The sequence below is a fragment of the Oncorhynchus keta genome, chromosome 17, assembly GCF_023373465.1.
Source record: "Oncorhynchus keta strain PuntledgeMale-10-30-2019 chromosome 17, Oket_V2, whole genome shotgun sequence".
Lineage (NCBI taxonomy): Eukaryota > Metazoa > Chordata > Actinopteri > Salmoniformes > Salmonidae > Oncorhynchus > Oncorhynchus keta.
In genome coordinates this window covers 39,652,419-39,677,286 of record NC_068437.1, presented here as the reverse complement: position 1 = coordinate 39,677,286, position 24,868 = coordinate 39,652,419, and the positions used below count along the sequence as shown (strand labels likewise).

General features: G+C 41.9%; 2 protein-coding genes across 13 annotated transcripts in view; both read right to left on the bottom strand.

Annotated features, from left to right (window-relative positions):
- Positions 1 to 5,462, bottom strand: part of LOC118372022 (UPF0606 protein KIAA1549-like) — a 79,133-nt gene extending 73,671 nt beyond the window's left edge. For all 5 annotated transcript variants that reach the window (XM_052466023.1, XM_052466025.1, XM_052466024.1 and 2 more), the window contains exons 1-2: positions 5,294 to 5,462; positions 4,052 to 4,333 (exon numbers count right to left, since the gene is read on the bottom strand). In XM_052466023.1, the coding sequence (XP_052321983.1) occupies positions 4,052 to 4,301 (250 nt within the window). In that variant the 5' untranslated portion in view covers positions 4,302 to 4,333; positions 5,294 to 5,462. The remainder of the gene's footprint in view (positions 1 to 4,051; positions 4,334 to 5,293) is intronic.
- Positions 5,463 to 6,366: 904 nt separating this feature from the next.
- Positions 6,367 to 24,868, bottom strand: part of LOC118372027 (homeodomain-interacting protein kinase 2-like) — a 130,116-nt gene continuing 111,614 nt past the window's right edge. For 3 of the 8 annotated variants that reach the window (XM_052466015.1, XM_052466016.1, XM_052466018.1), the window contains exons 12-15: positions 15,037 to 15,381; positions 14,508 to 14,779; positions 14,049 to 14,224; positions 6,367 to 13,228 (exon numbers count right to left, since the gene is read on the bottom strand). In XM_052466015.1, coding sequence (XP_052321975.1) covers positions 12,740 to 13,228; positions 14,049 to 14,224; positions 14,508 to 14,779; positions 15,037 to 15,381 — 1,282 coding nt within the window. In that variant the 3' untranslated portion in view covers positions 6,367 to 12,739. The remainder of the gene's footprint in view (positions 13,229 to 14,048; positions 14,225 to 14,507; positions 14,780 to 15,036; positions 15,382 to 24,868) is intronic. The other 5 variants (XM_052466021.1, XM_052466022.1, XM_052466019.1 and 2 more) reach the window with 4 other exon arrangements.

Here is a 24,868-nt window from a genome sequence, read left to right as displayed (position 1 = left end):
TGTGTACCAGGAGAATAGTTTATTATTATGATTTAGCTGAAAGAGAAATAATAAGACTGTCTAATTCCTCATTTCCTGGGGTAAGGTGCCCGTCAGGGGTTCTCAGTTTAATCCTATTACCACAGAGTTTCATTTGTTTTTTTACGCCTCTTTTTTTGTGTACCTTTTATTTAACTAGGCAAGACAGTTAAGAACAAATTCATATTTACAATGACGGCCTAACCCACCCAAACCCACCCAAACCCGGAAGACGCTGGGCCAAATGTGCGCCGGCCTATGTCCCAATCATGGCCGGTTGTAATACAGCCAGGAATCTAACCTGGGTCTGTAGTACTGCGATGCAGTGCCTTAGACCGTAGCGCCACTCAAGATCCCCTAAAAAGCCCTTTTTATGGAACAAGTTAGATGTTGGGGGGGGGGTCGATCGGGACATGATCTATAAAGTAACCCAGAATAAACATCCTATTAAATGGGAGGATTGGGTCCTTTTTCTCCTTCTCCTCATGACAGGAAATTGTTTTAGGGAAAAGATTCTAGTTAGGGACCAAGCCAACCCTCGTCTCTGAAGCCCCTCTTTATTAGGAGGACCAGTATGTAAATCACACCATCATGCAGGCTATGTCCCTGGATCCATTAAATACAGTGTGGTGGAGTCACATCACTCATCAGAAGACACTAATGAAACAGACAATAAACAATGGTTTATGCAAAATTTCCTTAATTTCTTAGTGATCATAAGCAGATTCAGCAAAGATCGTCTGAGCTCTCAACAATGATCAAGGTCTGACAACAAAAATATTATTGGTTCGGTCTTGATTTTGTTGCTGATACTGTGAGTGTACAAGTAAAATAGGGCAAAATAACGATGATAGTTATTTTGGTAAGTGACCCGAATCCAATCCTGTGAGATTTTACACGGGCCAACTTTAACAGATCTACTTTAAATATGAATAAGAAGCTCCAGAACCAAAAGCGGTAGCGGTTCTCAATTGGCTTTTAGCAGTGTGGAGTAGATGCACAACACTGAAAAATATATATTTTTATACCGGCAAATAGAGAAGATAGCATAACATGCTACAGACATAACCTAATAGCATAATCACATCATAACACCAAGAAAAGGTTGGAATAGCAATAATGTTTTAGTATACCTTTCTGACACAGTAGGTACAATAATATAATACAGTTGAAGTCGGAAGTTTACATACACCTTAGCCAAATACATTCAAACTCAGTTTTTCACAATTCCTGACATTGAATCCTAGTAAAAATTCCCTGTCTTAGGTCAGTTAGGATCACAACTTTATTTTAAAAATGCAAAATGTCAGAATAATAGTAGAGAGAATGATTTATTTCAGCTTTTATTTATTTCATCACATTCCCAGTATGTCAGAAGTTTACATACACTCAATTAGTATTTTGTTGCATTGCCTTTAAATTGTTTAACTTGGGTCAAACGTTTCAGGTAGCCTTACACAAGCTTCCCACAATAAATTGGGTGAATTCCTCCTGACAGAGCTGGTGTAACTGAGTCACGCAGGATTGAGGTCAGGGCTTTGTGATGGCCACTCCAATACCTTGACTATGTTGTCCTTAAGCCATTTTGCCACAACTTTGGAAGTATGCTTGGGGTCATTGTCCATTTGGAAGATGCATTTGCGACCAAGCTTTAACTTCCTGACTGACTTGAAATGTTGCATCAATATATCCACATAATTTTCCTTCCTCTTTATGCCATCTATTTTGTGAAGTGCACCAGTCCCTCCTGCAGCAAAGCACCCCCACAACATGATGCTGCCATCCCCGTGCTTCACGGTTGGGATGGTGTTCCTCGGCTTGCAAGCCTCCCCCTTTTTCCTCCAAACATAACAATGGTCATTATGGCCAAACAGTTCTATTTTTGTTTCATCAGACCAGAGGATATTTCTCCAAAAAGTATGATCTTTGTTCCCATGTGCAGTTGCAAACCGTAGTCTGGCTTTTTTATGGCGGTTTTGGAGCAGTGGCTTCTTCCTTGCTGAACAGCCTTTCAGGTTATGTCGATAGAGGATTCGTTTTACTGTGGATATAGATACTTTTGTACCTGTTTCCTCCAGCATCTTCACAAGGTCCTTTGCTGTTGTTCTGGGATTGATTTGCACTTGAACGCACCACAGTACGTTCATCGCTAGGAGACAGAACGCATCACCTTCCTGAGCGGTATGATGGCTGCGTGGTCTCATGGTGTTTATACTTGCATACTATTGTGTTTTACAGATGAATGTGGTACCTTCAGGTGTTTGGAAATTGCTCCCAAGGATGAACCAGACTTGTGAAGGTCTGCAACTTTTTTTCTGAGGTCTTGGCTGGTTTCTTTTGATTTTCCAATGATGTCAAGTAAAGAGGCACTGAGTTCGAAGGTAGACCTTGAAATACATCCACAGGTACACCTCTGATTGACTCAAATTATGTCAATTAGCCTATCAGAAGCTTCTAAAGCCCTGACATCATTTTCTGGAATTTTCCAAGCTGTTTAAAGGCACATTCAACTTAGTGTATGTAAACTTCTGACCCACTGGAATTATGATACAGTGAATTATAAGTGAAATAATACATCTGTAAACAATTGTTTCCAACAATTGTTGGAAAACTTGACTTGTGTAATGCACAAAGCAGATGTCCTAACCGACTTTGTTAACAAGAAATTTGTGGAGTGGTTGAAAAACGAGTTTTAATAACTCCAACCTAAGTGTATGTACATTTCCGACTTCAACTGTAGATAGGTGTGTGCCTTTCCAAATCATGTTCAATCAATTGAATTTACCACAGGTGGACTCCAATCAAGTTGTAGAAACATCTCAAGAATGATCAATGGAAACAGGATGAACCTGAGCTCAATTTCGAGTCTCATAGCAAAGGGGCTGAATACTTATGTAAATAAGGAATTTCTGTTTTTATTTTTAAGAAATTTGCAATAATGTTTATAAACCTGTTTTCGCTTCATCATTATGGGGTATTGTGTGTAGATTGATGAGGATTTGTTGTTGTTTAACCAATGTTAGAATAAGGCTGTAACATCACAAAACGTGGAAATAGTCAAGGTATCTGAATACTTTCCAACGGCACTATATATTCATATTCTGGAAACTGACATTGGTCATTCTGATATTTATTCATTTCTTTATTTGAATTTTTGGGGTTTGTGGATTGTTTGGTATTTCTGCACTGTTGGAGCGAGAAACACAAGTATTTCACAGCACCTGCAATATATGTGTACGCGACCAGTAGGCTGTTGTCAATATGGCAAATGTTGTTATTTATTTATTTAACTAGGCAAGTCAGTTAAGAACAAATTCTTATTTATATTGACGGCCTACTTCGGCCAAACCCGGACGACAATGGGCCAATTGTGCGCCGCCCTATGGGACTCCCAATCACAGCCGGATGTGATACAGCCTGGATTTGAACCAGGTACTGTAGTGATGACACCTCTTGCACTGAAATGCAGTGCCTTAGACCGCTGCGCCACTCGGGAGCCCAAATATATAAAGGCTATTACACAGAGGTTTATTACACTGACATTTTAAATAGCATTCCATAGCCTTCATCACTTGTTGATTTGCCACCTGTTACGAGTCAGGGAAGTTATCAAACATTAAAGGTAAATTAAGCGATATGATGTAGATGTATGAAGTAAACAGCATAGTAGGTACATTTCCACAACAACTACGAGTGTTAAAGGGTTTTGGTCCTAGTGCACTTGCGCAAATACTGTGTGTGACTGTGGGAGCGAAGTGTTGCACCTCGCTCATCTCAATATCTCTGGTGCTGTTCGTGGCAATGTCATTTTGCTGGCTTTAAGACTACATAGGACTGGAAAGTAACATGCTATGTGTGTGATAACACACAGTAGAAGGGCTACCTGTTAGTCAATACTAACTTGTCTTCGTCATATGAACTTCAAAACCCTTATTGATCCGTGGTTGTTACATAATGACTGTATAGAGTTGATGTCAGCATACTGCACTGAACAAATTAGTGGATCATGTCTGTGAGAGAGGTGTCTGCTTACCTGCTGCAGGTGAACCTGCTGTGATCATTGTCACCAACAGCATCAGCCCTAGAACCGCTGCACCGAAGCCTTGAATGGGCAGAACGGTCTTGGAAATCCCCAATGAGCCCATAGAGAAGCGTAAACCCTCCATTGCATGGAAGTCATGGCATTTGATCCACTTCTGATGCATCCCAGTAGATACCGCGAGCTGGAGAATGCAGGTATTGCTTGTGTGATCTCCCTCAATGTACCCCCTCTTCCATATCATATATCAGCTTTCGGTAAGAGGGGTTGATTAAGCTGTGTGCAAACCAAAACAATGATGTCAAAAAATATTCCATGCATTGTGAGAGCATCGACAGTTGTCTGTCTATCAATATTAGCACATAAAGCAAACCATTTGGGAAAAACATGCAGTCAAAAAAAGATGAACACACAAAAGACACAACACACTTTAGGCTAAAATCTTTCTGTTTATCTGAAAACCACTCCATTATAAGGACCCTGACATAACAGGGTAGGCTGGATGCCGGCAGCCTAGTTAGGTCAACCCTGGCTGTCCTTTGTTCTCTCCTGGGTTAAGCTTCCATATGAGGACATGCATTGCCTTTCTCCAAATCAGTAGAGCATTGAGTGAAACGTGCTACTCATGATGAAGACACCTATCTGCTCTGAAATGCCAGTAGGCAAAGGTGATGCAAGCGCAAATCAGGGATTAGCTATTAGCTAAGTGTGGGGGAATTCACCGCATGTGCTAAAAACAGAATTACAATGTAACATAACAAATGTGAAAACGTATGCTGGTGTGTCTGAGCGGCAACACTAGTAAACACGAATGTTATTCTTATTTACTAGCTAGCGATTTATACACCAAAATTACATTAGCTACCTATTAGTAGCGAGCCTACTACTGTACGTAAAGGGGCTCAATGTGTAAACATGATCCTGACACTACTAGCTAGCTAGCCTGCTCTGCTGCCTGGTTGACTGACTCGTCATGAGTTGTCTGTCTCCTTGTCCTCCTTCCCAACCCGTTTTCTCCATGAATATCATATTATAACTAAATAAAACAGGTAATACTTTGATATTTCATAAACAAGCTCAAGTCAACATACAACAACAAACAAACCATAGACAAGTTTTAAAGTTAGCTAGCTATCTTGCGCTCGGAGTTCAGAGATAACGGGAATCCTGTGCCCCATCTATCCTATGCATTTGCAGTGTCCCAATCACATACAATAGTAGAGCACATCATCTTACCAAAACGGAGCTTCACATTCTCTGTTTCCCTTTGTCTGGACGTTTTCATATCCACAAAAACAATCAAATGAACCGGACTAGCTAAATACCACTTGAAATAGTTCGCTACCTAATATCATTGTCCTTTCCGTTTTCTTTGGGCATCTTTCGCTCTCGCACTGGCCACTTGTCCTGAGGATTGCAATAACTCCTCCCCGAGCCCTGATTAGATATTTATTATCTAAAGTCCTACGATCATTGGCTGCAGTGCAGTCCTTCAAACAGGAGGGCGTTAGGTTGTCCATCTCTGTGGTTTCACGGCAACACCGTTCGTGCGATAGACCCAATCCCTTGAGCTATTACATGGGCTGACAGACAGACTGAATGGTAATTGATTAACTGTATTATACAGAAAATGTTCAACGTTTATTTTCCTGAAAGCATTGTCAGGGAAGGTATACAATAAACGTTTTTCCCTACTTCAAATATGTGTTAGCAAAAGCAATAGCCAGGCCACTTATAAACAATAAACGATGTCATGAAATAGAGAAAAGACTGGTGAACACTTTGTATTTAACTATGAAAATTAAGGTAAATAACTGATTTAAGGTTCACAGCAAGAAAATATGGTTGATTATCGCCATCTAGTGGCATAAAATGGTCAGTAGAACATTTACACCTCGGATGGATTTGGAACTGTGCTTAGTCTGGCTACTGTACCTCAGTGTTACTAAAGTAATCTACAGCTGGAGTTATATATTTTCTAGGCTGCGGTTATAGGGTTTCTAGTGTAAAGTTGATTGCACTCACTGAACTAGTCAAAGCAAAATATAGAGATCAACAAATTAAATACTTGAGAGAAATTTGTGATTCCTTCATTTAGAATAAATGTATTTGACTCGAGTTGCAGTGAAACATCATGAATCAACTAGCTCCTTCAGTGAGGTGTCCTTCAGGTTATGTCAGGTGCATCATTATGTCTGTAAAAACCATCAAGCAATTTGCCATGTTGATAAAGTGTACACACCACCACCACAAACCCTCCCCAACACAAACACAGCAGATACAAATAATGACTATTGTATGAGACGGGAGACTGGTGCCGTGACTTAACAGTTTAATGTAAATCCAAGACAAAGTGTGATTACATTTCTACACATATACAATATGCATATGTGAGCATACAAATTCTCATGAATAACTCGATTCACCTCGGAGACCGAAGAAATGATCAAAAGTAACAGTGAATAACAAGCTAGAACATAGTTCACCACAATGCCAGCCCCTTCACCCTACAGTTAGTAAAGAGGGCAATTAAAATAAGTATTTTCTTCTATGACCAAGTTGTCAATTAAATTCCTCCTGTAAATGTACAATGTTATCATTTGTTTTTTTGAAGCCTATTTTAAATTCACTCAATTTTTCTACAACGAAAATGATTAAGAGAAGCACACAACATCTTAATGGTAACACAAGCGCTTAGTAGCCAAGTACTCAACTTGTTAGGAGTTCAATTAATCATTCTTCTTATTCTCATTATTATATTTCTTTAAACATTCTATAAAGCCAGTAAAATATCCATTCTCACAACATAGTCAATAATATTATTCTAAGGAATATGGTACATATAAAGCTATATCAACAGATATTAAGGAGACAACAAACACACTTAAAAAAATCCCCAATAAATGTCAATGAGAGAGACAATTAACAAAGAAGTATACTAGGAAATACTGCAGCACATAATAGCCTGAACAACAATGAGATTTCAACACCATTGAAAAAACATACAGCAATGGACACACAACAAGGACAGGGTTTGATGCTAACTTAGGTTTTGATACTTTGTACAAAAAATATCATTGTTTTTAACCCATTTCATTGTGAATGCAGTTGTTCAAGTACAAAACCAAAATCAGGATCAATATTACTGCAGAATGACTACAGTACAGTATGACAGTTACAGCAGTTTACTGTTATATCTCATCCCTTGTCCCTCTGTCATCTATGGAGAAACAAGGTTTTATTGGGATTTATCAATGGGAATTCATTAGGCAATAACCCATCCGCTCAAGGACATTAGTACAATGCTCATTTGCGGTTTGAGCTGGCAAGAAATAGCTAAACAATACATTTTCTAAACCAAATAGTTTCAAAATGTGTGCATAATAGGAAAATGAGACTTCTAGCATGTCTTTAGCAAGAGGGTAGAAAATATGACATGTTGGTTCTTAAGTACATGTTTTAAAAAACTGTCCAAATGACAACACTTGACGTATTCCATTAATGGGGGCATCAAACCCTTGACCACTGCGGCCTGAATCCCCAAAGAAAAAACCTAATGCAGGGGGTGATTCCCTTGACAAACATACGAACACAGACACATCAATACTCATACAGAAGGGCTTTAAAATGTGTTATTACTGGGTTACAGAGTTTCAGTGATGCATATAAAATAAATAATAATAAGTACTTTTCCTACCTCCCTGCTTCTTTGGGAGAGTGTACTTTGCAAAGCTCTCATGAAGGGGAAGAGAGGTTGTGTGATTATTCTATTCTGGTAAGGTGTTAAAATGATTCAAGTCACTTCAGAGGGGTTTGACCTGAGAAGACTAACTGGCAATGTGTGCCATTCCTTCAGGAATGTTTCACAATATTTCATACAAGGATCCAGAAAGAGCACTCGCAATCACACTCTGGGAAAGTTGGAAGCTGAACACTTCTTATGTAGCACAAGTATTTCAAGAACAACAAAGTTGTAAAAATACCAGGCTTCACCAAAAGACCGCTTTACACAGCTCTCTTTAATTGAAACCACACCTTAAAGCTCTGAGGGTATGGTTTAGTTATTTGGAAGGCATTATTCTAACATTGAAATGGCTACTGTAGCACGGGAGAGATGATGTTCAAAGTAAACAAACTTCATTAGCACAAGAATACCACATTTTGGTAATTGTAAGGATCTACGTCGATGCTCACATTCTGAATCATATTTTCCATAAAACACATAACACATCAAACAAAGTGGTACGACGCTAAAATATTTTACACATTAAAATGTTATTTCATTCCAAATATAGCAAGTTCATTGAAACAAAATTGAGTGTAGGGTCAAAAGGGCTTCTCGTATATTGCTAAATATAGATTATACTTGAAAATGTTTTAATAAAATCAAATAAATAATATTTGAAAACCCAATATTGGATGAAACATTTTTCATTTTTCTATGAGTCAAGTTGTTTTAGCTGGAATCAGACTTATTCCATCTTGCACGGCAACAATTTCTTTTGCAATAATAATATATGCCATTTAGCAGACACTTGTATCCAAAGCAACTTACAGTCATACATGTTTACGTATGCGTGGCCCCGGGAATCTAACCCACAACCCTGGCGGTGCAAGCGCCAATGTAGAACTCAAATCTTTACTTAAACGAATGATCATTCAAGCAGAAATATATAAGCATTTCAGATGAAGCAGGTCACATATTATATTCATTTTGTGCTAGTGACCATTATTTTAAAGGTATTTTTTGTTTTTTATTTCACTCTATAGGTCATTCCATGGCGCACTAACTTAAAACATGTTTTTGTTTTTTACAAACTAATCTGCTTACAACATTAATAAAGCTAAAATATAACTTTAACAACGTAAAAAACACGTACATGTAAAACAATTCAGAGAGAAGTTTGAGATTCAACATTGGAACATTTAGGGGTAACGAACATTAGGGGGTAACGAACATTAGGGGGTAACGAACATTAGGGGGTAATGGAACATTTAGGGGGTAACGAGTGACAGATCTAAAACATATTTTCTTCAAATCATAGATGTTTGAGAATGGTGGACTGCAATTGGCAGTCAAATAGCTTAAGATATTATGGCAACTTGAATCATTCATGTATGTGTGTGTTGTGCCCATACTGGCGTTCTACTGTAGTATCTGTACACCTCACACACTAACATTTGCTTAAAACCCATCAATAGCCCTCAAAGCACACTCAACGTGCTGTAAAGGTACTTGTTTGGACCACAAGTTATTGCCAGACCACATGGGGATTATTTGTGTTTGTACTGTACATCGTCAACATGTTGAATTTCTTTGGTGGGAAGAAAGAAAGGTCCAAAAATGACAAGTCATCAGATCAGAGAGCTATGGAGACTGTAGGGTGTGCAGTATGGATGCCAGATTTTCCCTATGGTGGAATGTTTCAGTAGTCTGCCTCTTTATGGAGGGGCCAAGCACTCATGTGGAAAAGCATCTCCCATATCTGTGTTCTTAGGCCCACAGGCCTCATGGAAATCAACAAAAAAAGTACCAACAAAGATACACCACAGAACAGAAAGAAAATGATGTAACCAGCAACCTATACATGCTACGCATCACATCTTTGACTGCCTGGAACCCAAAGCTTGCATGGTGGAGCCAGCTGGAGGGAGTGTGGTGGCCTATTGGTGAAGTACCAAAATGTTGTTGTTTTAGGTTTAGTTTAGGGAGCAAAACTTGGTCTGACACACTCAAGTCTAAGCTACCTACCCATAAGGGCCCAAATGGATTATTGTCAACTTTATAACTTTATTATTGTCAACGGTGCCTGAACACTTTACACAGGTATACACCCCTCCTTATGAATACATAACATCACTGTACAGCACTGTACAACTCCCAGTTACAAATCAACTTAAAAACATCCACAAGAATTATTGCAACAATCTGTAAAATAACACAATACAGTTTATACTGTACCTACATACATTTAAAAAGTTCAATAATAACGTAGAAATAAAATAATCACTTAAAATGCAAGTACTATGGCATGACATGAAGGGATAAGGGGGAAGGCTCTCATTAAAACCACAAGTATTTATGATGTGCCTACTTCATGAGGACACTACAACAAACATAGTAATCATATATCATTGGCTACGAGAAATACAACTGATATTAAATTCAGCAGCAAACACATAGAAGCAATAGCCCAATCAGTTCTCTTACTATTAGGTATCCCTTTCTGGTGGTATGCTATCTGTGAACACATGATTCCGAAGACAAAATGGATACAGTGTCAACAAATGAAGAGCATTTCATAGTAAGCCCTTCCAGGTGTACGCAGCAGCATTTCTGTTCCGTTCACGTCTCTCTCTATGTGGAGAGGTGCTACACAACCCTCAGGGCAGAAATGACTAAGTAACTTCCATGTATCTATACAAAACCACTACAATAATACAACAACTTGTATCAGAGTTGGGTGTGCATTCCTGCAGTGCTCCTGTAACTCCTGCCCACCGTCACTGTTACTACCAACCTGCTCCATGCCAACATGCTATTCTTTTAGTCCCATTTACATGAGGAATGCCACACTACCACTCTGCCATCCTCAGTTCCTACCCAGACCAACCCAATGCTTTCTACTAGTCCCTCACTCACTCACTCACTCACTCACTCACTCACTCACTCACTCACTCACTCACTCACTCACTCACTCACTCACTCACTCACTCACTCACTCACTCACTCACTCCTGCCAGACCTGGGTTGAAATACTATTTAAAATAATTTCAAATACTTTAGCTGGGCTTGATTGAGTTTGCCTGGCACAATGCAATAGTTGAAAAACTGCAAACGCCGCCCATCTGGCACTGCAGACATTCTAAAGCAAACGTTAGAATTATTTAAAAGATTTCAAATAGTATCTGAACCCAGGTCTTACTCCTACCGAGCAACCCCTCTCAACAGTCCTCAATACTCTGCTTCCCTACTGCAAACAACCAGGCTCTCTCTCGGTGGCCTTCTGAAAATTGCCGCCATAGCAACCACCACTTCCCATCAGTCCTTTCTACTGGCTTAGCGTTTAACCTCAGATTCCTATTTTTTCTCAAACTCTGGACTATTGATGTGTCAAATGAACTCACCACATAAATGTTTTTGACAGTCACTTTCTTGTATTTTTGCTTTTTCCATTACCCCTAATTGGATCCTTGTGCTGATACTTCTCTGTTCTATTATTCCTGGGCACCGACTCCCTTGTGTGATATAAAAGTAACACATCTCAAACTAAAGCCATTGTATGTATGTGCGCCACGGTGACTTACAGTTCTATTGTACACAAATTAAAATGTATATCCAGCAAACAATGTAAAGAGGATTGATCTAACGACTTTGGTTCAGTACCCCAGGCAAGTTAAACTCATGTACATTTTACAAAAAAGCCAAAGGTCAGTTAAATATGAACTCTAACCTCTTATGGCTGTAGTATACTGTCATAAGGATAGGACACAGAGCTAGGGGCTAAGCCTACACCTGGAAGAGAAATCAAATCTGCCCCGACAATAAGACGTCAAAGAAAGGAACCAGTTCCAGCTAGTCTGTTGGTTCTCAAGGTTCCAGCGACGTAAACTGTGTGGTTATATCTGTAAGGCACTACGAGGGAACAATGGTCAAACCTAAGACTACGGAGGATTCCAAGTATTATAGCACAAAGGTGCAAGAGGTGGACTACACACACATGGCTGACAGTAGCACACGCACACACAGACAATCACGTTGTACATGCCTATGTTATTATAACCACTTTGTGCAATCACAATGAAGAAGAGTAACAAATCAATTCTATTGGTATCAGAAAAAGTTGTTGATAAAATAATCTGGGTGCAGACTGCTACATTCTAAAAACAGGGCTCAGCTACAACTCCTATAGCTAAAACATAAGTCTCCTCAAAAAGGTGAGAACTAAAAAACAAAGGGAAAATACCTTCTTTTTTTGTGTCTTTTGTTGATTATATTTCCAGAAGACTCCTGACTCCAGTTGTCTGTTGGAGAAGGATGGGTGTGGGATGTGGAGGGATGCTTCGTTCTCTCTCCCCCACACATTGAATGATTTGGAAATGTTTAAGACAGTTCAAGGCCATCATTATTTGTTGTATTCTTTGAAGAGCAGCAGGTTTCCGTATTTCACCTTCATTCCCAAATCCTCACGGGAATTCTTGGGAATTCTTATGATGGGAATTCCAACATTCAGAGAGGGACCCCTTGTTAAAACAGTCCCTTTCCAATTCAAGACGGGAAAACAAAAACAAACAAAAAGCTGTTTTAGGAGAACAAAAAGCCTCCACCTCTCTCAAAGGCCCGTTATGAAGACCTTGCTGTAAAATAATGAGAAATTACTCTCATTTGAAAGTAGAAATATAACCAAGAGAGAAAACAAAGCAAAACTGGCCCTTTTGGAGATTTTTTTGGGAAAAGAAAAGTAATAATAGAAATTCCACCTCTCCTTTCTGTCTATTTATTTACCTTTTTCCTCTCTGTCATTATGTCTTCAAGTAAACGTGACAGTTTTATGAAGATTGCATGTCTCTCTCTCTATCTCTCTGTCTGTGGGGATGGGGAGGGAGGACATGGAGTGAGCAGCAGCAGCATTGCTGGGATCTGGATCTGGGGGTCTGGGTCTCCAGTGTGTTGGCTTGGCTCTAGAGGTAAGGGTACTGGTTCACCTTGGTGGGGCTCAGTGGGTATCCAGTGTAGACAGTGGAGGCAGGCGAGGCGCTGATGTACGTCTGGTGAGCAAACTGAGCCTGGTACTGGCTGTGGTGCAGGGTGGGTGAGGGCAGCACGTGGTGCCCCATGCTGACGGGTACCTGGTGAACAATGCCCGGTGTGTGGTATGTGGTGTGCTGGACCGTGTGACGGGCAGAGCCCGGGGTTGCCACCAGGTGGGCCACAGTGCCCGTGGAGCCCAGTGCTGCGGGCGTGGCAGTGTAGGTGTAGAGGTGGGGCTGGCCGGGTAGGTGGGTGGCAGCCAGGTGGGTAGCAGACAGGTGGGTGTGGACGTTGGCAGTGTGAGAGGGGCTGTTGTGGTGCTGGAAGGAGTAGGGGGCCTGGGCTGCGATGGTTGGGGTGATGTAAGCCTGCTGGTGCCGGTGGCCTCCGTTCCGCTCAGTTACCATGTGATGCTGGGCCTGGATAGGAGCGAGAAGAGATACGAGGATGGAGTCAGTGCAATCCAAATGACAATCTCACTTTCCACACAGTTAATCTATGCTGCAATAGTCTATGTGCTGGGGGGCTAGGGTCAGTCTGCTATATCTGGTGTAATTCTCCTGTCTTATTTGGTATCCAGTGTGAATTTAAGTATGCTCCCTCTAATTCTCTCTCTCTCCCTCCCATCCTGGAGGACCTGATCCCTAGGACCATGCCTTAGGACTACCTGGCCTGATTACTCCTGGCTGTCCCCAGTCCACCTAGTCATTCCACTGCTCCAGTTTCAACTGTTCTGCCTGTGGCTATGGAACCCTGACGTGTTCAACGGACGTGCGACCTTGTACCGGACCTGCTGTTTTTGACTCTCTCTCTACCGCACTTAATATCTCGATCTCTGAATGCTCGGCTATGGAAAGGCAACTGACATTTACTCCTGAAGTACTGACCTGTTGCACCCTCAACAAACACTGCAATTATTATTTGACCCTGCTGGTCATGTATGAACCTTTGAACATCTTGAAGAACAATCTGACCTTAATGGCCATTTACTCTTACAATCTCCACATGGCACAGCCAGATAAGGACTGGCCACCCATCAGAGCCTGGTTCCTCTCTAGGTTTCTTCCTAGGTTCCTGCCTTTCTAGTCAGTTTTTCCTAGCCACTGTGCTTCTACATCTGCATGGCTTGCGGTTTGGGGTTTTAGGCTGGGTTTCTGTACAGCAATTTGTGACATCTACTGATGTAAAAATGTGATTGATTGATTGATAATGATATAAATAATTTGGATGGTTCCTTACTTGGCTCTCTCTCCATACCTGGCTGAGATTGAGAGGCTGCTGCTGCTGGAAGGGGTTTGGCCCAGAGCGCTGCTGTCGGTAAGCCACGCCCCCTGACAGGTGGTTGTTGCCAGACACCATGCCCGCACCGTTGGAAGTTTTGAACTTGTATGCCGAATTCTGATGATTCATTGCATCTGCAGAATAAAGGGAACAAGGTCAAAAGGTCAATCCAGGTCAAGAAAATAACACATGAGTACAGTATAAAAACAAAGAAAAAAAAACGTGGAACCGAGTTAGCAACAGTAACCAATGGGGCAGGGCTTAGCGAAGGTTCATTTGTAGTACCAACAACGATAATAATGGATACATTTGTAAAAAAAAAATTAAAACAACAATAATAGTATTTCCTATACTCTAGAAGAAAGACTGTCAACCATCCCTCACTGTCTGTGTGGTTGTGTGGGTATCTGTAGGTACCTGTGTAGATATCTGCGTAGGTACCTGGCATCAGGCGCTCACACTCGCTCAGCACCTCGCTGGACTGGCTCTTCAGAGGGGGGATGATGATGGAGCGAAGGTTGTTTCCGTTGCTGTAGTTGTCCAGCAGGGTGGTCTTGGAGTCATGGTAGCCGTTGTTGTTGGGCTGCCTGGACTCTACTGCATAGGGACTGTTGTTACTGGATGAGTCAGAGTCGGGGGAGTCGTGTACTGTGACACAGCTGATGACGTTCTTCCTCTGCCTGAATGAGCTGCGAGGAGGAGGATCACTTTTTAGTAATGGTACATATAGTAATGGTCAGCCTACTAACCTTCTGACCAATGTTGATGTCGAATCCATAATAAATTGTGAATTCAGATCAATCCACAAAAAAATTCCCTTATGCCAATCACGTCCACTCTTTCAGTAATGAAACAAAATATGCACTAAACATGGCCATCTGTCATGTATTTAACCCTGGCTCCCAGATCCCTGCCTGCGTGTCATGTCTGGCCCAAAATGACTGACCTGTACCTAGTATGGTTGGTGTTGCTATTCTTGTGATCATCCTCCTCGTCCGTGTCACTGCTGATGGTGATGATGCTGACGGCAGGGCTGGGCGTATCAGGGATGATGATGGTCTGACGCTGCCCCTTGTGGTGCTGATGGTGATCCCTGGTGGTGCTAGAGGCCTGCTCTGCCTCGCCCCGTCCCCACCCTCCACAGCCCAGGGGGGGTCCGCAGCTGGAGCTGGAGGAATGGCCGTTGTTCTGAAGCACAGCACAACGTGGAGGGGTGTTCTCCTTCAGCCGCTTGGAGCGCTGTGGTGATTGTACTGCCTGGGAGGAGGACACCTCGTACGCAGACACGTTCCTGACGGGAGAGAGATGAGAGGGGGATGAGGTGGCACATACTAATACAACCTAATACTATGTGGCACCTACTACTACAACCTAATACTAGGTGGCACCTACTACTACAACCTAATACTATGTGGCACCTACTACTACAACCTAATACTAGGTGGCACCTACCGCTACAACCTAATACGAGGTGGCAGCTACCACTACAACCTAATACTAGGTGGCACCTACCACTACAACCTAATACGAGGTGGCAGCTACCACTACAACATAATACTAGGTGGCACCTACCACTACAACCTAATATTAGATGGCACCTACCACTACAACCTAATACTAGGTGGCACCTACTACTACAACCTAATACTATGTGGCACCTACTACTACAACCTAATACTAGGTGGCACCTACTACTACAACCTAATACTATGTGGCACCTACTACTACAACCTAATACTAGGTGGCACCTACTACTACAACCTAATACGAGGTGGCACCCACCGCTACAACATAATACTAGGTGGCACCTACCACTACAACCTAATATTAGATGGCACCTACCACTACAACCTAATACTAGGTGGCACCTACTACTACAGCCTAATACAAGGTGGTACCTACTACTACAACCTAATACTAGGTGGCAGCTACTACTACAACCTAATACTAGGTGGCACCGACTACAACAACCTAATACTAGGTGGCACCGACTACAACAACCTAATACTAGGTGGCACCTACCACTACAACCTAATACTAGGTGGCACCTACTACTACAACCTAATACGAGGTGGCACCCACCGCTACAACATAATACTAGGTGGCACCTACTACTACAACCTAATATTAGATGGCACCTACTACTACAGCCTAATACGAGGTGGCACCCACCGCTACAACATAATACTAGGTGGCACCTACCACTACAACATAATACTAGGTGGCACCTACTACTACAGCCTAATACAAGGTGGTACCTACTACTACAACCTAATACTAGGTGGCAGCTACTACTACAACCTAATACTAGGTGGTACCTACTACAACAACCTAATACTAGGTGGCAGCTACTACTACAACCTAATATTAGATGGCACCTACTACTACAACCTAATACGAGGTGGCACCCACCGCTACAACATAATACTAGGTGGCACCTACCACTACAACATAATACTAGGTGGCACCTACTACTACAGCCTAATACAAGGTGGTACCTACTACTACAACCTAATACTAGGTGGCAGCTACTACTACAACCTAATACTAGGTGGTACCTACTACAACAACCTAATACTAGGTGGCAGCTACTACTACAACCTAATATTAGATGGCACCTACCACTACAACCTAATACTAGGTGGCAGCTACCACTACAACCTAATACTAGGTGGAACCTACTACTACAACCTAATACTAGGTGGCAGCTACTACTACAACCTAATATTAGTTGGCACCTTCCACTACAACCTAATACTAGGTGGCACCTACTACAACAACCTAATACTAGGTGGCAGCTACTACTACAACCTAATATTAGATGGCACCTACCACTACAACCTAATACTAGGTGGCACCTACTACACAAACCTAATACTAGGTGGCAGCTACTACTACAACCTAATATTAGGTAGCACCTACTAGTAAAACCTAATACTAGGTGGCAGCTACCACTACAACCTAATACTAGGTGGTACCTACTAGTAAAACCTAATATTAGGTAGCACCTACTAGTAAAACCTAATACTAGGTGGCAGCTACCACTACAACCTAATACTAGGTGGCACCTACTACTACAACCTAATACTAGGTGGTACCTACTAGTAAAACCTAATATTAGGTAGCACCTACTAGTAAAACCTAATACTAGGTCGCAGCTACCACTACAACCTAATACTAGGTGGCACCTACTACTACAACCTAATACTAGGTGGTACCTACTACTACAACCTAATATTAGGTAGCACCTACTAGTAAAACCTAATACTAGGTGGCACCTACCACTACAACCTAATACTAGGTGGCAGCTACCACTACAACCTAATACTAGGTGGCACCTACTACTACAACCTAATACTAGGTGGCACATACCACTACAACCTAATACTAGGTGGCAGCTACCACTACAACCTAATACTAGGTGGCACCTACTACTACAACCAAATACTAGGTGGCACCTACTAGTAAAACCTAATATTAGATGGCACCTACCACTACAACCTAATAGTAGGTGGCACCTACTACTACAACCTAATACTAGGTGGCAGCTACCACTACAACCTAATACTAGGTGGCACCTACTACTACAACCAAATACTAGGTGGCACCTACTAGTAAAACCTAATATTAGATGGCACCTACCACTACAACCTAATACTAGGTGGCAGCTACCACTACAACATAATACTAGGTGGCACCTACTACTACAACCTAATACTAGGTGGCAGCTACCAATACAACCTAATACTAGGTGGCACCTACTACTACAACCTAATACTAGGTGACACCTACCACTACAACCTAATACTAGGTGGAACCTACTACTACAACCTAATAGTAGGTGGCACCTACCACTACAACCTAATACTAGGTGGCACCTACTACTACAACCTAATACTAGGTGGCACCTACTACTACAACCTAATACTAGGTGGTACCTACTACCACAACCTAATACTAGGTGACACCTACCACTACAACCTAATACTAGGTGGCACCTACTACTACAACCTAATACGAGGTGGCACCTACTACAACAACCTAATACAAGGTGGCACCTACTACAACAACCTAATACTAGGTGGCAGCTACTACTACAACCTAATATTAGATGGCACCTACAACTACAACCTAATACGAGATGGCACCTACTACAACAACCTAATACCAGGTGGAAGCTACTACTACAACCTAATATTAGTTGGCACCTACCACTACAACCTAATACTAGGTGGCACCTACTACAACAACCTAATACTAGGTGGCAGCGACTACTACAACCTAATATTACATGTCATCTTCCACTACAACCTAATACTAGGTGGCACCTACTATTACAAGCTAATACTCACTAGGTGGCACCTACTAGTAAAACCTAATACTAGGTGGCACCTACTAGTAAAACCTAATATTAGATGGCACCTACTACTACAACCTAATACTAGGTGGCACCTACTACTACAACCTAATAGTAGGTGGCACCTACTACTACAACCTAATACTAGGTGACACCTACCACTACAACCTAATACTAGGTGGCACCTACTACTACAACCTAATACGAGGTGGCACCCACCGCCAACATAATACTAGGTGGCACCTACTACTACAACCTAATATTAGATGGCACCTACTACTACAGCCTAATACGAGGTGGCACCCACCGCTACAACATAATACTAGGTGGCACCTACCACTACAACATAATACTAGGTGGCACCTACTACTACAGCCTAATACAAGGTGGTACCTACTACTACAACCTAATACTAGGTGGCAGCTACTACTACAACCTAATACTAGGTGGTACCTACTACAACAACCTAATACTAGGTGGCAGCTACTACTACAACCTAATATTAGATGGCACCTACTACTACAACCTAATACGAGGTGGCACCCACCGCTACAACCTAATACTAGGTGGCACCTACCACTACAACATAATACTAGGTGGCACCTACTACTACAGCCTAATACAAGGTGGTACCTACTACTACAACCTAATACTAGGTGGCAGCTACTACTACAACCTAATACTAGGTGGTACCTACTACAACAACCTAATACTAGGTGGCAGCTACTACTACAACCTAATATTAGATGGCACCTACCACTACAACCTAATACTAGGTGGCAGCTACCACTACAACCTAATACTAGGTGGAACCTACTACTACAACCTAATACTAGGTGGCAGCTACTACTACAACCTAATATTAGGTGGCACCTTCCACTACAACCTAATACTAGGTGGCACCTACTACAACAACCTAATACTAGGTGGCAGCTACTACTACAACCTAATACTAGATGGCACCTACCACTACAACCTAATACTAGGTGACACCTACTACACAAACCTAATACTAGGTGGCAGCTACTACTACAACCTAATATTAGGTGGCACCTACTAGTAAACCTAATACTAGGTGGCAGCTACCACTACAACCTAATACTAGGTGGTACCTACTAGTAAAACCTAATATTAGGTAGCACCTACTAGTAAACCTAATACTAGGTGGCAGCTACCACTACAACCTAATACTAGGTGGCACCTACTACTACAACCTAATACTAGGTGGTACCTACTAGTAAACCTAATATTAGGTGGCACCTACTAGTAAAACCTAATACTAGGTGGCAGCTACCACTACAACCTAATACTAGGTGGCACCTACTACTACAACCTAATACTAGGTGGTACCTACTACTACAACCTAATATTAGGTAGCACCTACTAGTAAACCTAATACTAGGTGGCACCTACCACTACAACCTAATACTAGGTGGCAGCTACCACTACAACCTAATACTAGGTGGCACCTACTACTACAACCTACTAGGTGGCACATACCACTACAACCTAATACTAGGTGGCAGCTACCACTACAACCTAATACTAGGTGGCACCTACTACTACAACCAAATACTAGGTGGCACCTACTAGTAAAACCTAATATTAGATGGCACCTACCACTACAACCTAATAGTAGGTGGCACCTACTACTACAACCTAATACTAGGTGGCAGCTACCACTACAACCTAATACTAGGTGGCACCTACTACTACAACCAAATACTAGGTGGCACCTACTAGTAAAACCTAATATTAGATGGCACCTACCACTACAACCTAATACTAGGTGGCAGCTACCACTACAACCTAATACTAGGTGGCACCTACTACTACAACCTAATACTAGGTGGCAGCTACCAATACAACCTAATACTAGGTGGCACCTACTACTACAACCTAATACTAGGTGACACCTACCACTACAACCTAATACTAGGTGGAACCTACTACTACAACCTAATAGTAGGTGGCACCTACCACTACAACCTAATACTAGGTGGCACCTACTACTACAACCTAATACTAGGTGGCACCTACTACTACAACCTAATACTAGGTGGTACCTACTACCACAACCTAATACTAGGTGACACCTACCACTACAACCTAATACTAGGTGGCACCTACTACTACAACCTAATACTAGGTGGCACCTACTACAACAACCTAATACAAGGTGGCACCTACTACAACAACCTAATACTAGGTGGCAGCTACTACTACAACCTAATATTAGATGGCACCTACAACTACAACCTAATACTAGATGGCACCTACTACAACAACCTAATACCAGGTGGCAGCTACTACTACAACCTAATATTAGTTGGCACCTACCACTACAACCTAATACTAGGTGGCACCTACTACAACAACCTAATACTAGGTGGCAGCGACTACTACAACCTAATATTACATGTCATCTTCCACTACAACCTAATACTAGGTGGCACCTACTATTACAAGCTAATACTCACTAGGTGGCACCTACTAGTAAAACCTAATACTAGGTGGCACCTACTAGTAAAACCTAATATTAGATGGCACCTACTACTACAACCTAATACTAGGTGGCACCTACTACTACAACCTAATAGTAGGTGGCACCTACTACTACAACCTAATACTAGGTGACACCTACCACTACAACCTAATACTAGGTGGTACCTACTAGTAAAACCTAATATTAGGTAGCACCTACTAGTAAAACCTAATACTAGGTGGCAGCTACCACTACAACCTAATACTAGGTGGCACCTACTACTACAACCTAATACTAGGTGGTACCTACTACTACAACCTAATATTAGGTAGCACCTACTAGTAAAACCTAATACTAGGTGGCACCTACCACTACAACCTAATACTAGGTGGCAGCTACCACTACAACCTAATACTAGGTGGCACCTACTACTACAACCTAATACTAGGTGGCACCTACTACTAAAACCTAATATTAGGTGGCACCTACCACTACAACCTAATAGTAGGTGGCACCTACTACTACAACCTAATACTAGGTGGCAGCTACTACTACAACCTAATACTAGGTGGCAGCTACTACTACAACCTAATACTAGGTGGCACCTACCACTACAACCTAATACTAGGTGGCACCTACTACTACAACCTAATACTAGGTGGCAGCTACTACTACAACCTAATACTAGGTGGCAGCTACTACTACAACCTAATACTAGGTGGCAGCTACTACTACAACCTAATACTAGGTGGCACCTACTACTACAACCTAATACTAGGTGGCAGCTACTACTACAACCTAATACTAGGTGGCAGCTACTACTACAACCTAATACTAGGTGGCACCTACCACTACAACCTAATACTAGGTGACACCTACCACTACAACCTAATACTAGGTGACACCTACCACTACAACCTAATACTAGGTGGCACCTACTACTACAACCTAATACTAGGTGGCAGCTACTACTACAACCTAATACTAGGTGGCAGCTACTACTACAACCTAATACTAGGTGGCAGCTACTACTACAACCTAATACTAGGTGGCACCTACTACTACAACCTAATACTAGGTGGCAGCTACTACTACAACCTAATACTAGGTGGCACCTACTACTACAACCTAATAGTAGGTGGCACCTACTACTACAACCTAATACTAGGTGACACCTACCACTACAACCTAATACTAGGTGGCACCTACTACTACAACCTAATACTAGGTGGCAGCTACTACTACAACCTAATACTAGTTGGCAGCTACTACTACAACCTAATACTAGGTGGCAGCTACTACTACAACCTAATACTAGGTGGCAGCTACTACTACAACCTAATACTAGGTGGCACCTACTACTACAACCTAATACTAGGTGGCAGCTACTACTACAACCTAATACTAGGTGGCACCTACTACTACAACCTAATAGTAGGTGGCACCTACTACTACAACCTAATACTAGGTGACACCTACCACTACAACCTAATACTAGGTGGCACCTACTACTACAACCTAATACTAGGTGGCAGCTACTACTACAACCTAATACTAGGTGGCAGCTACTACTACAACCTAATACTAGGTGGCAGCTACTACTACAACCTAATACTAGGTGGCACCTACTACTACAACCTAATACTAGGTGGCAGCTACCACTACAAACTAATACTAGGTGGCAGCTACCACTACAACCTAATACTAGGTGGCACCTACTACTACAACCTAATACTAGGTGGCACATACCACTACAACCTAGGTGGCAGCTACCACTACAACCTAATACTAGGTGGCACCTACTACTACAACCCAATACTTGGTGGCACCTACTACTACAACCTAATACTAGGTGACACCTACCACTACAACCTAATACTAGGTGGTACCTACTACTACAACCTAATAGTAGGTGGCACCTACTCGTAAAACCTAATACTAGGTGGCACCTACTAGTAAAACCTAATACTAGGTGGCACCTACCACTACAACCTAATACTAGGTGGCACCTACTACTACAACCTAATACTAGGTGGCACCTACTACTACAACCTAATACTAGGTGGCACATACCACTACAACCTAGGTGGCAGCTACCACTACAACCTAATACTAGGTGGCACCTACTACTACAACCTAATACTAGGTGGCACCTACTACTACAACCTAATACTAGGTGGCACATACCACTACAACCTAGGTGGCAGCTACCACTACAACCTAATACTAGGTGGCACCTACTACTACAACCCAATACTTGGTGGCACCTACTACTACAACCTAATACTAGGTGACACCTACCACTACAACCTAATACTAGGTGGTACCTACTACTACAACCTAATAGTAGGTGGCACCTACTCGTAAAACCTAATACTAGGTTGCACCTACTAGTAAAACCTAATACTAGGTGGCACATACCACTACAACCTAATACTAGGTGGCACCTACCACTACAACCTAATACTAGGTGGCACCTACTATGACAACCTAATATTACGTGGCACCTACCACTACAACCTAATACTAGGTGGTACCTACTACTACAACCTAACACTAGGTGGCAGCTACAACTACAACCTAATACTAGGTGGTACCTACTACTACAACCTAATACTAGGTGGCACCTACTACTACAACCTAATACTAGGTGGCAGCTACCACTACAACCTAATACTAGGTGGAACCTACTACTACAACCTAATACTAGGTGGCACCTACTACTACAACCTAATACTAGGTGACACCTACCACTACAACCTAATACTAGGTGGTACCTACTACTACAACCTAATAGTAGGTGGCACCTACTCGTAAAACCTAATACTAGGTGGCACCTACTAGTAAAACCTAATATTAGATGGCACCTACTACTACAACCTAATACTAGGTGGCACCTACTACTACAACCTAATAGTAGGTGGCACCTACTACTACAACCTAATACTAGGTGACACCTACCACTACAACCTAATACTAGGTGGCACCTACTACAACAACCTAATACTAGGTGGCAGCTACTACTCCAACCTAATATTAGATGGCACCTTCCACTACAACCTAATACTAGGTGGCACCTACTATTACAAGCTAATACTAGGTGGCACCTCCTAGTAAAACCTAATACTATGTGGCACCTACCACTACAAGCTAATACTAGGTTGCACCTACTAGTAAAACCTAATATTAGATGGCACCTTCCACTACAACCTAATACTAGGTGGCACCTACTTGTAAAACCTAATACTAGGTGGCACCTACTAGTAAAACCTAATACTAGGTGGCACCTACTAGTAAAACCTAATACTAGGTGGCACCTACCACTACAACCTAATAGTAGGTGGCACCTACTACTACAACCTAATACTAGGTGGCACCTACTACTACAACCTAATACTAGGTGGCAGCTACCACTACAACCTAATACTAGGTGGAGGCTACCACTACAACCTAATACTAGGTGGCACCTACTACTACAACCTAATACTAGGTGACACCTACCACTACAACATAATACTAGGTGGCACCTATTACTACAACCTAATACTAGGTGGCAGCTACCACTACAACCTAATACTAGGTGGCACCTACTACTACAACTTAATACTAGGTGGCACCTACTACTACAACCTAATACTAGGTGGCAGCTACCACTACAACCTAATACTAGGTGGCACCTACTACTACAACCTAATACTAGGTGGCACCTACTACTACAACCTAATACTAGGTGGCAGCTACTACTACAACCTAATATTAGATGGCGCCTTCCACTTCAACCTAATACTAGGTGGCACCTACTATTACAAGCTAATACTAGGTGGCACCTACCACTACAACCTAATACTAGGTGGCACCTACTACTACAACCTAATACTAGGTGGCAGCTACCACTACAACCTAATACTAGGTGGCACCTACTACTACAACCTAATA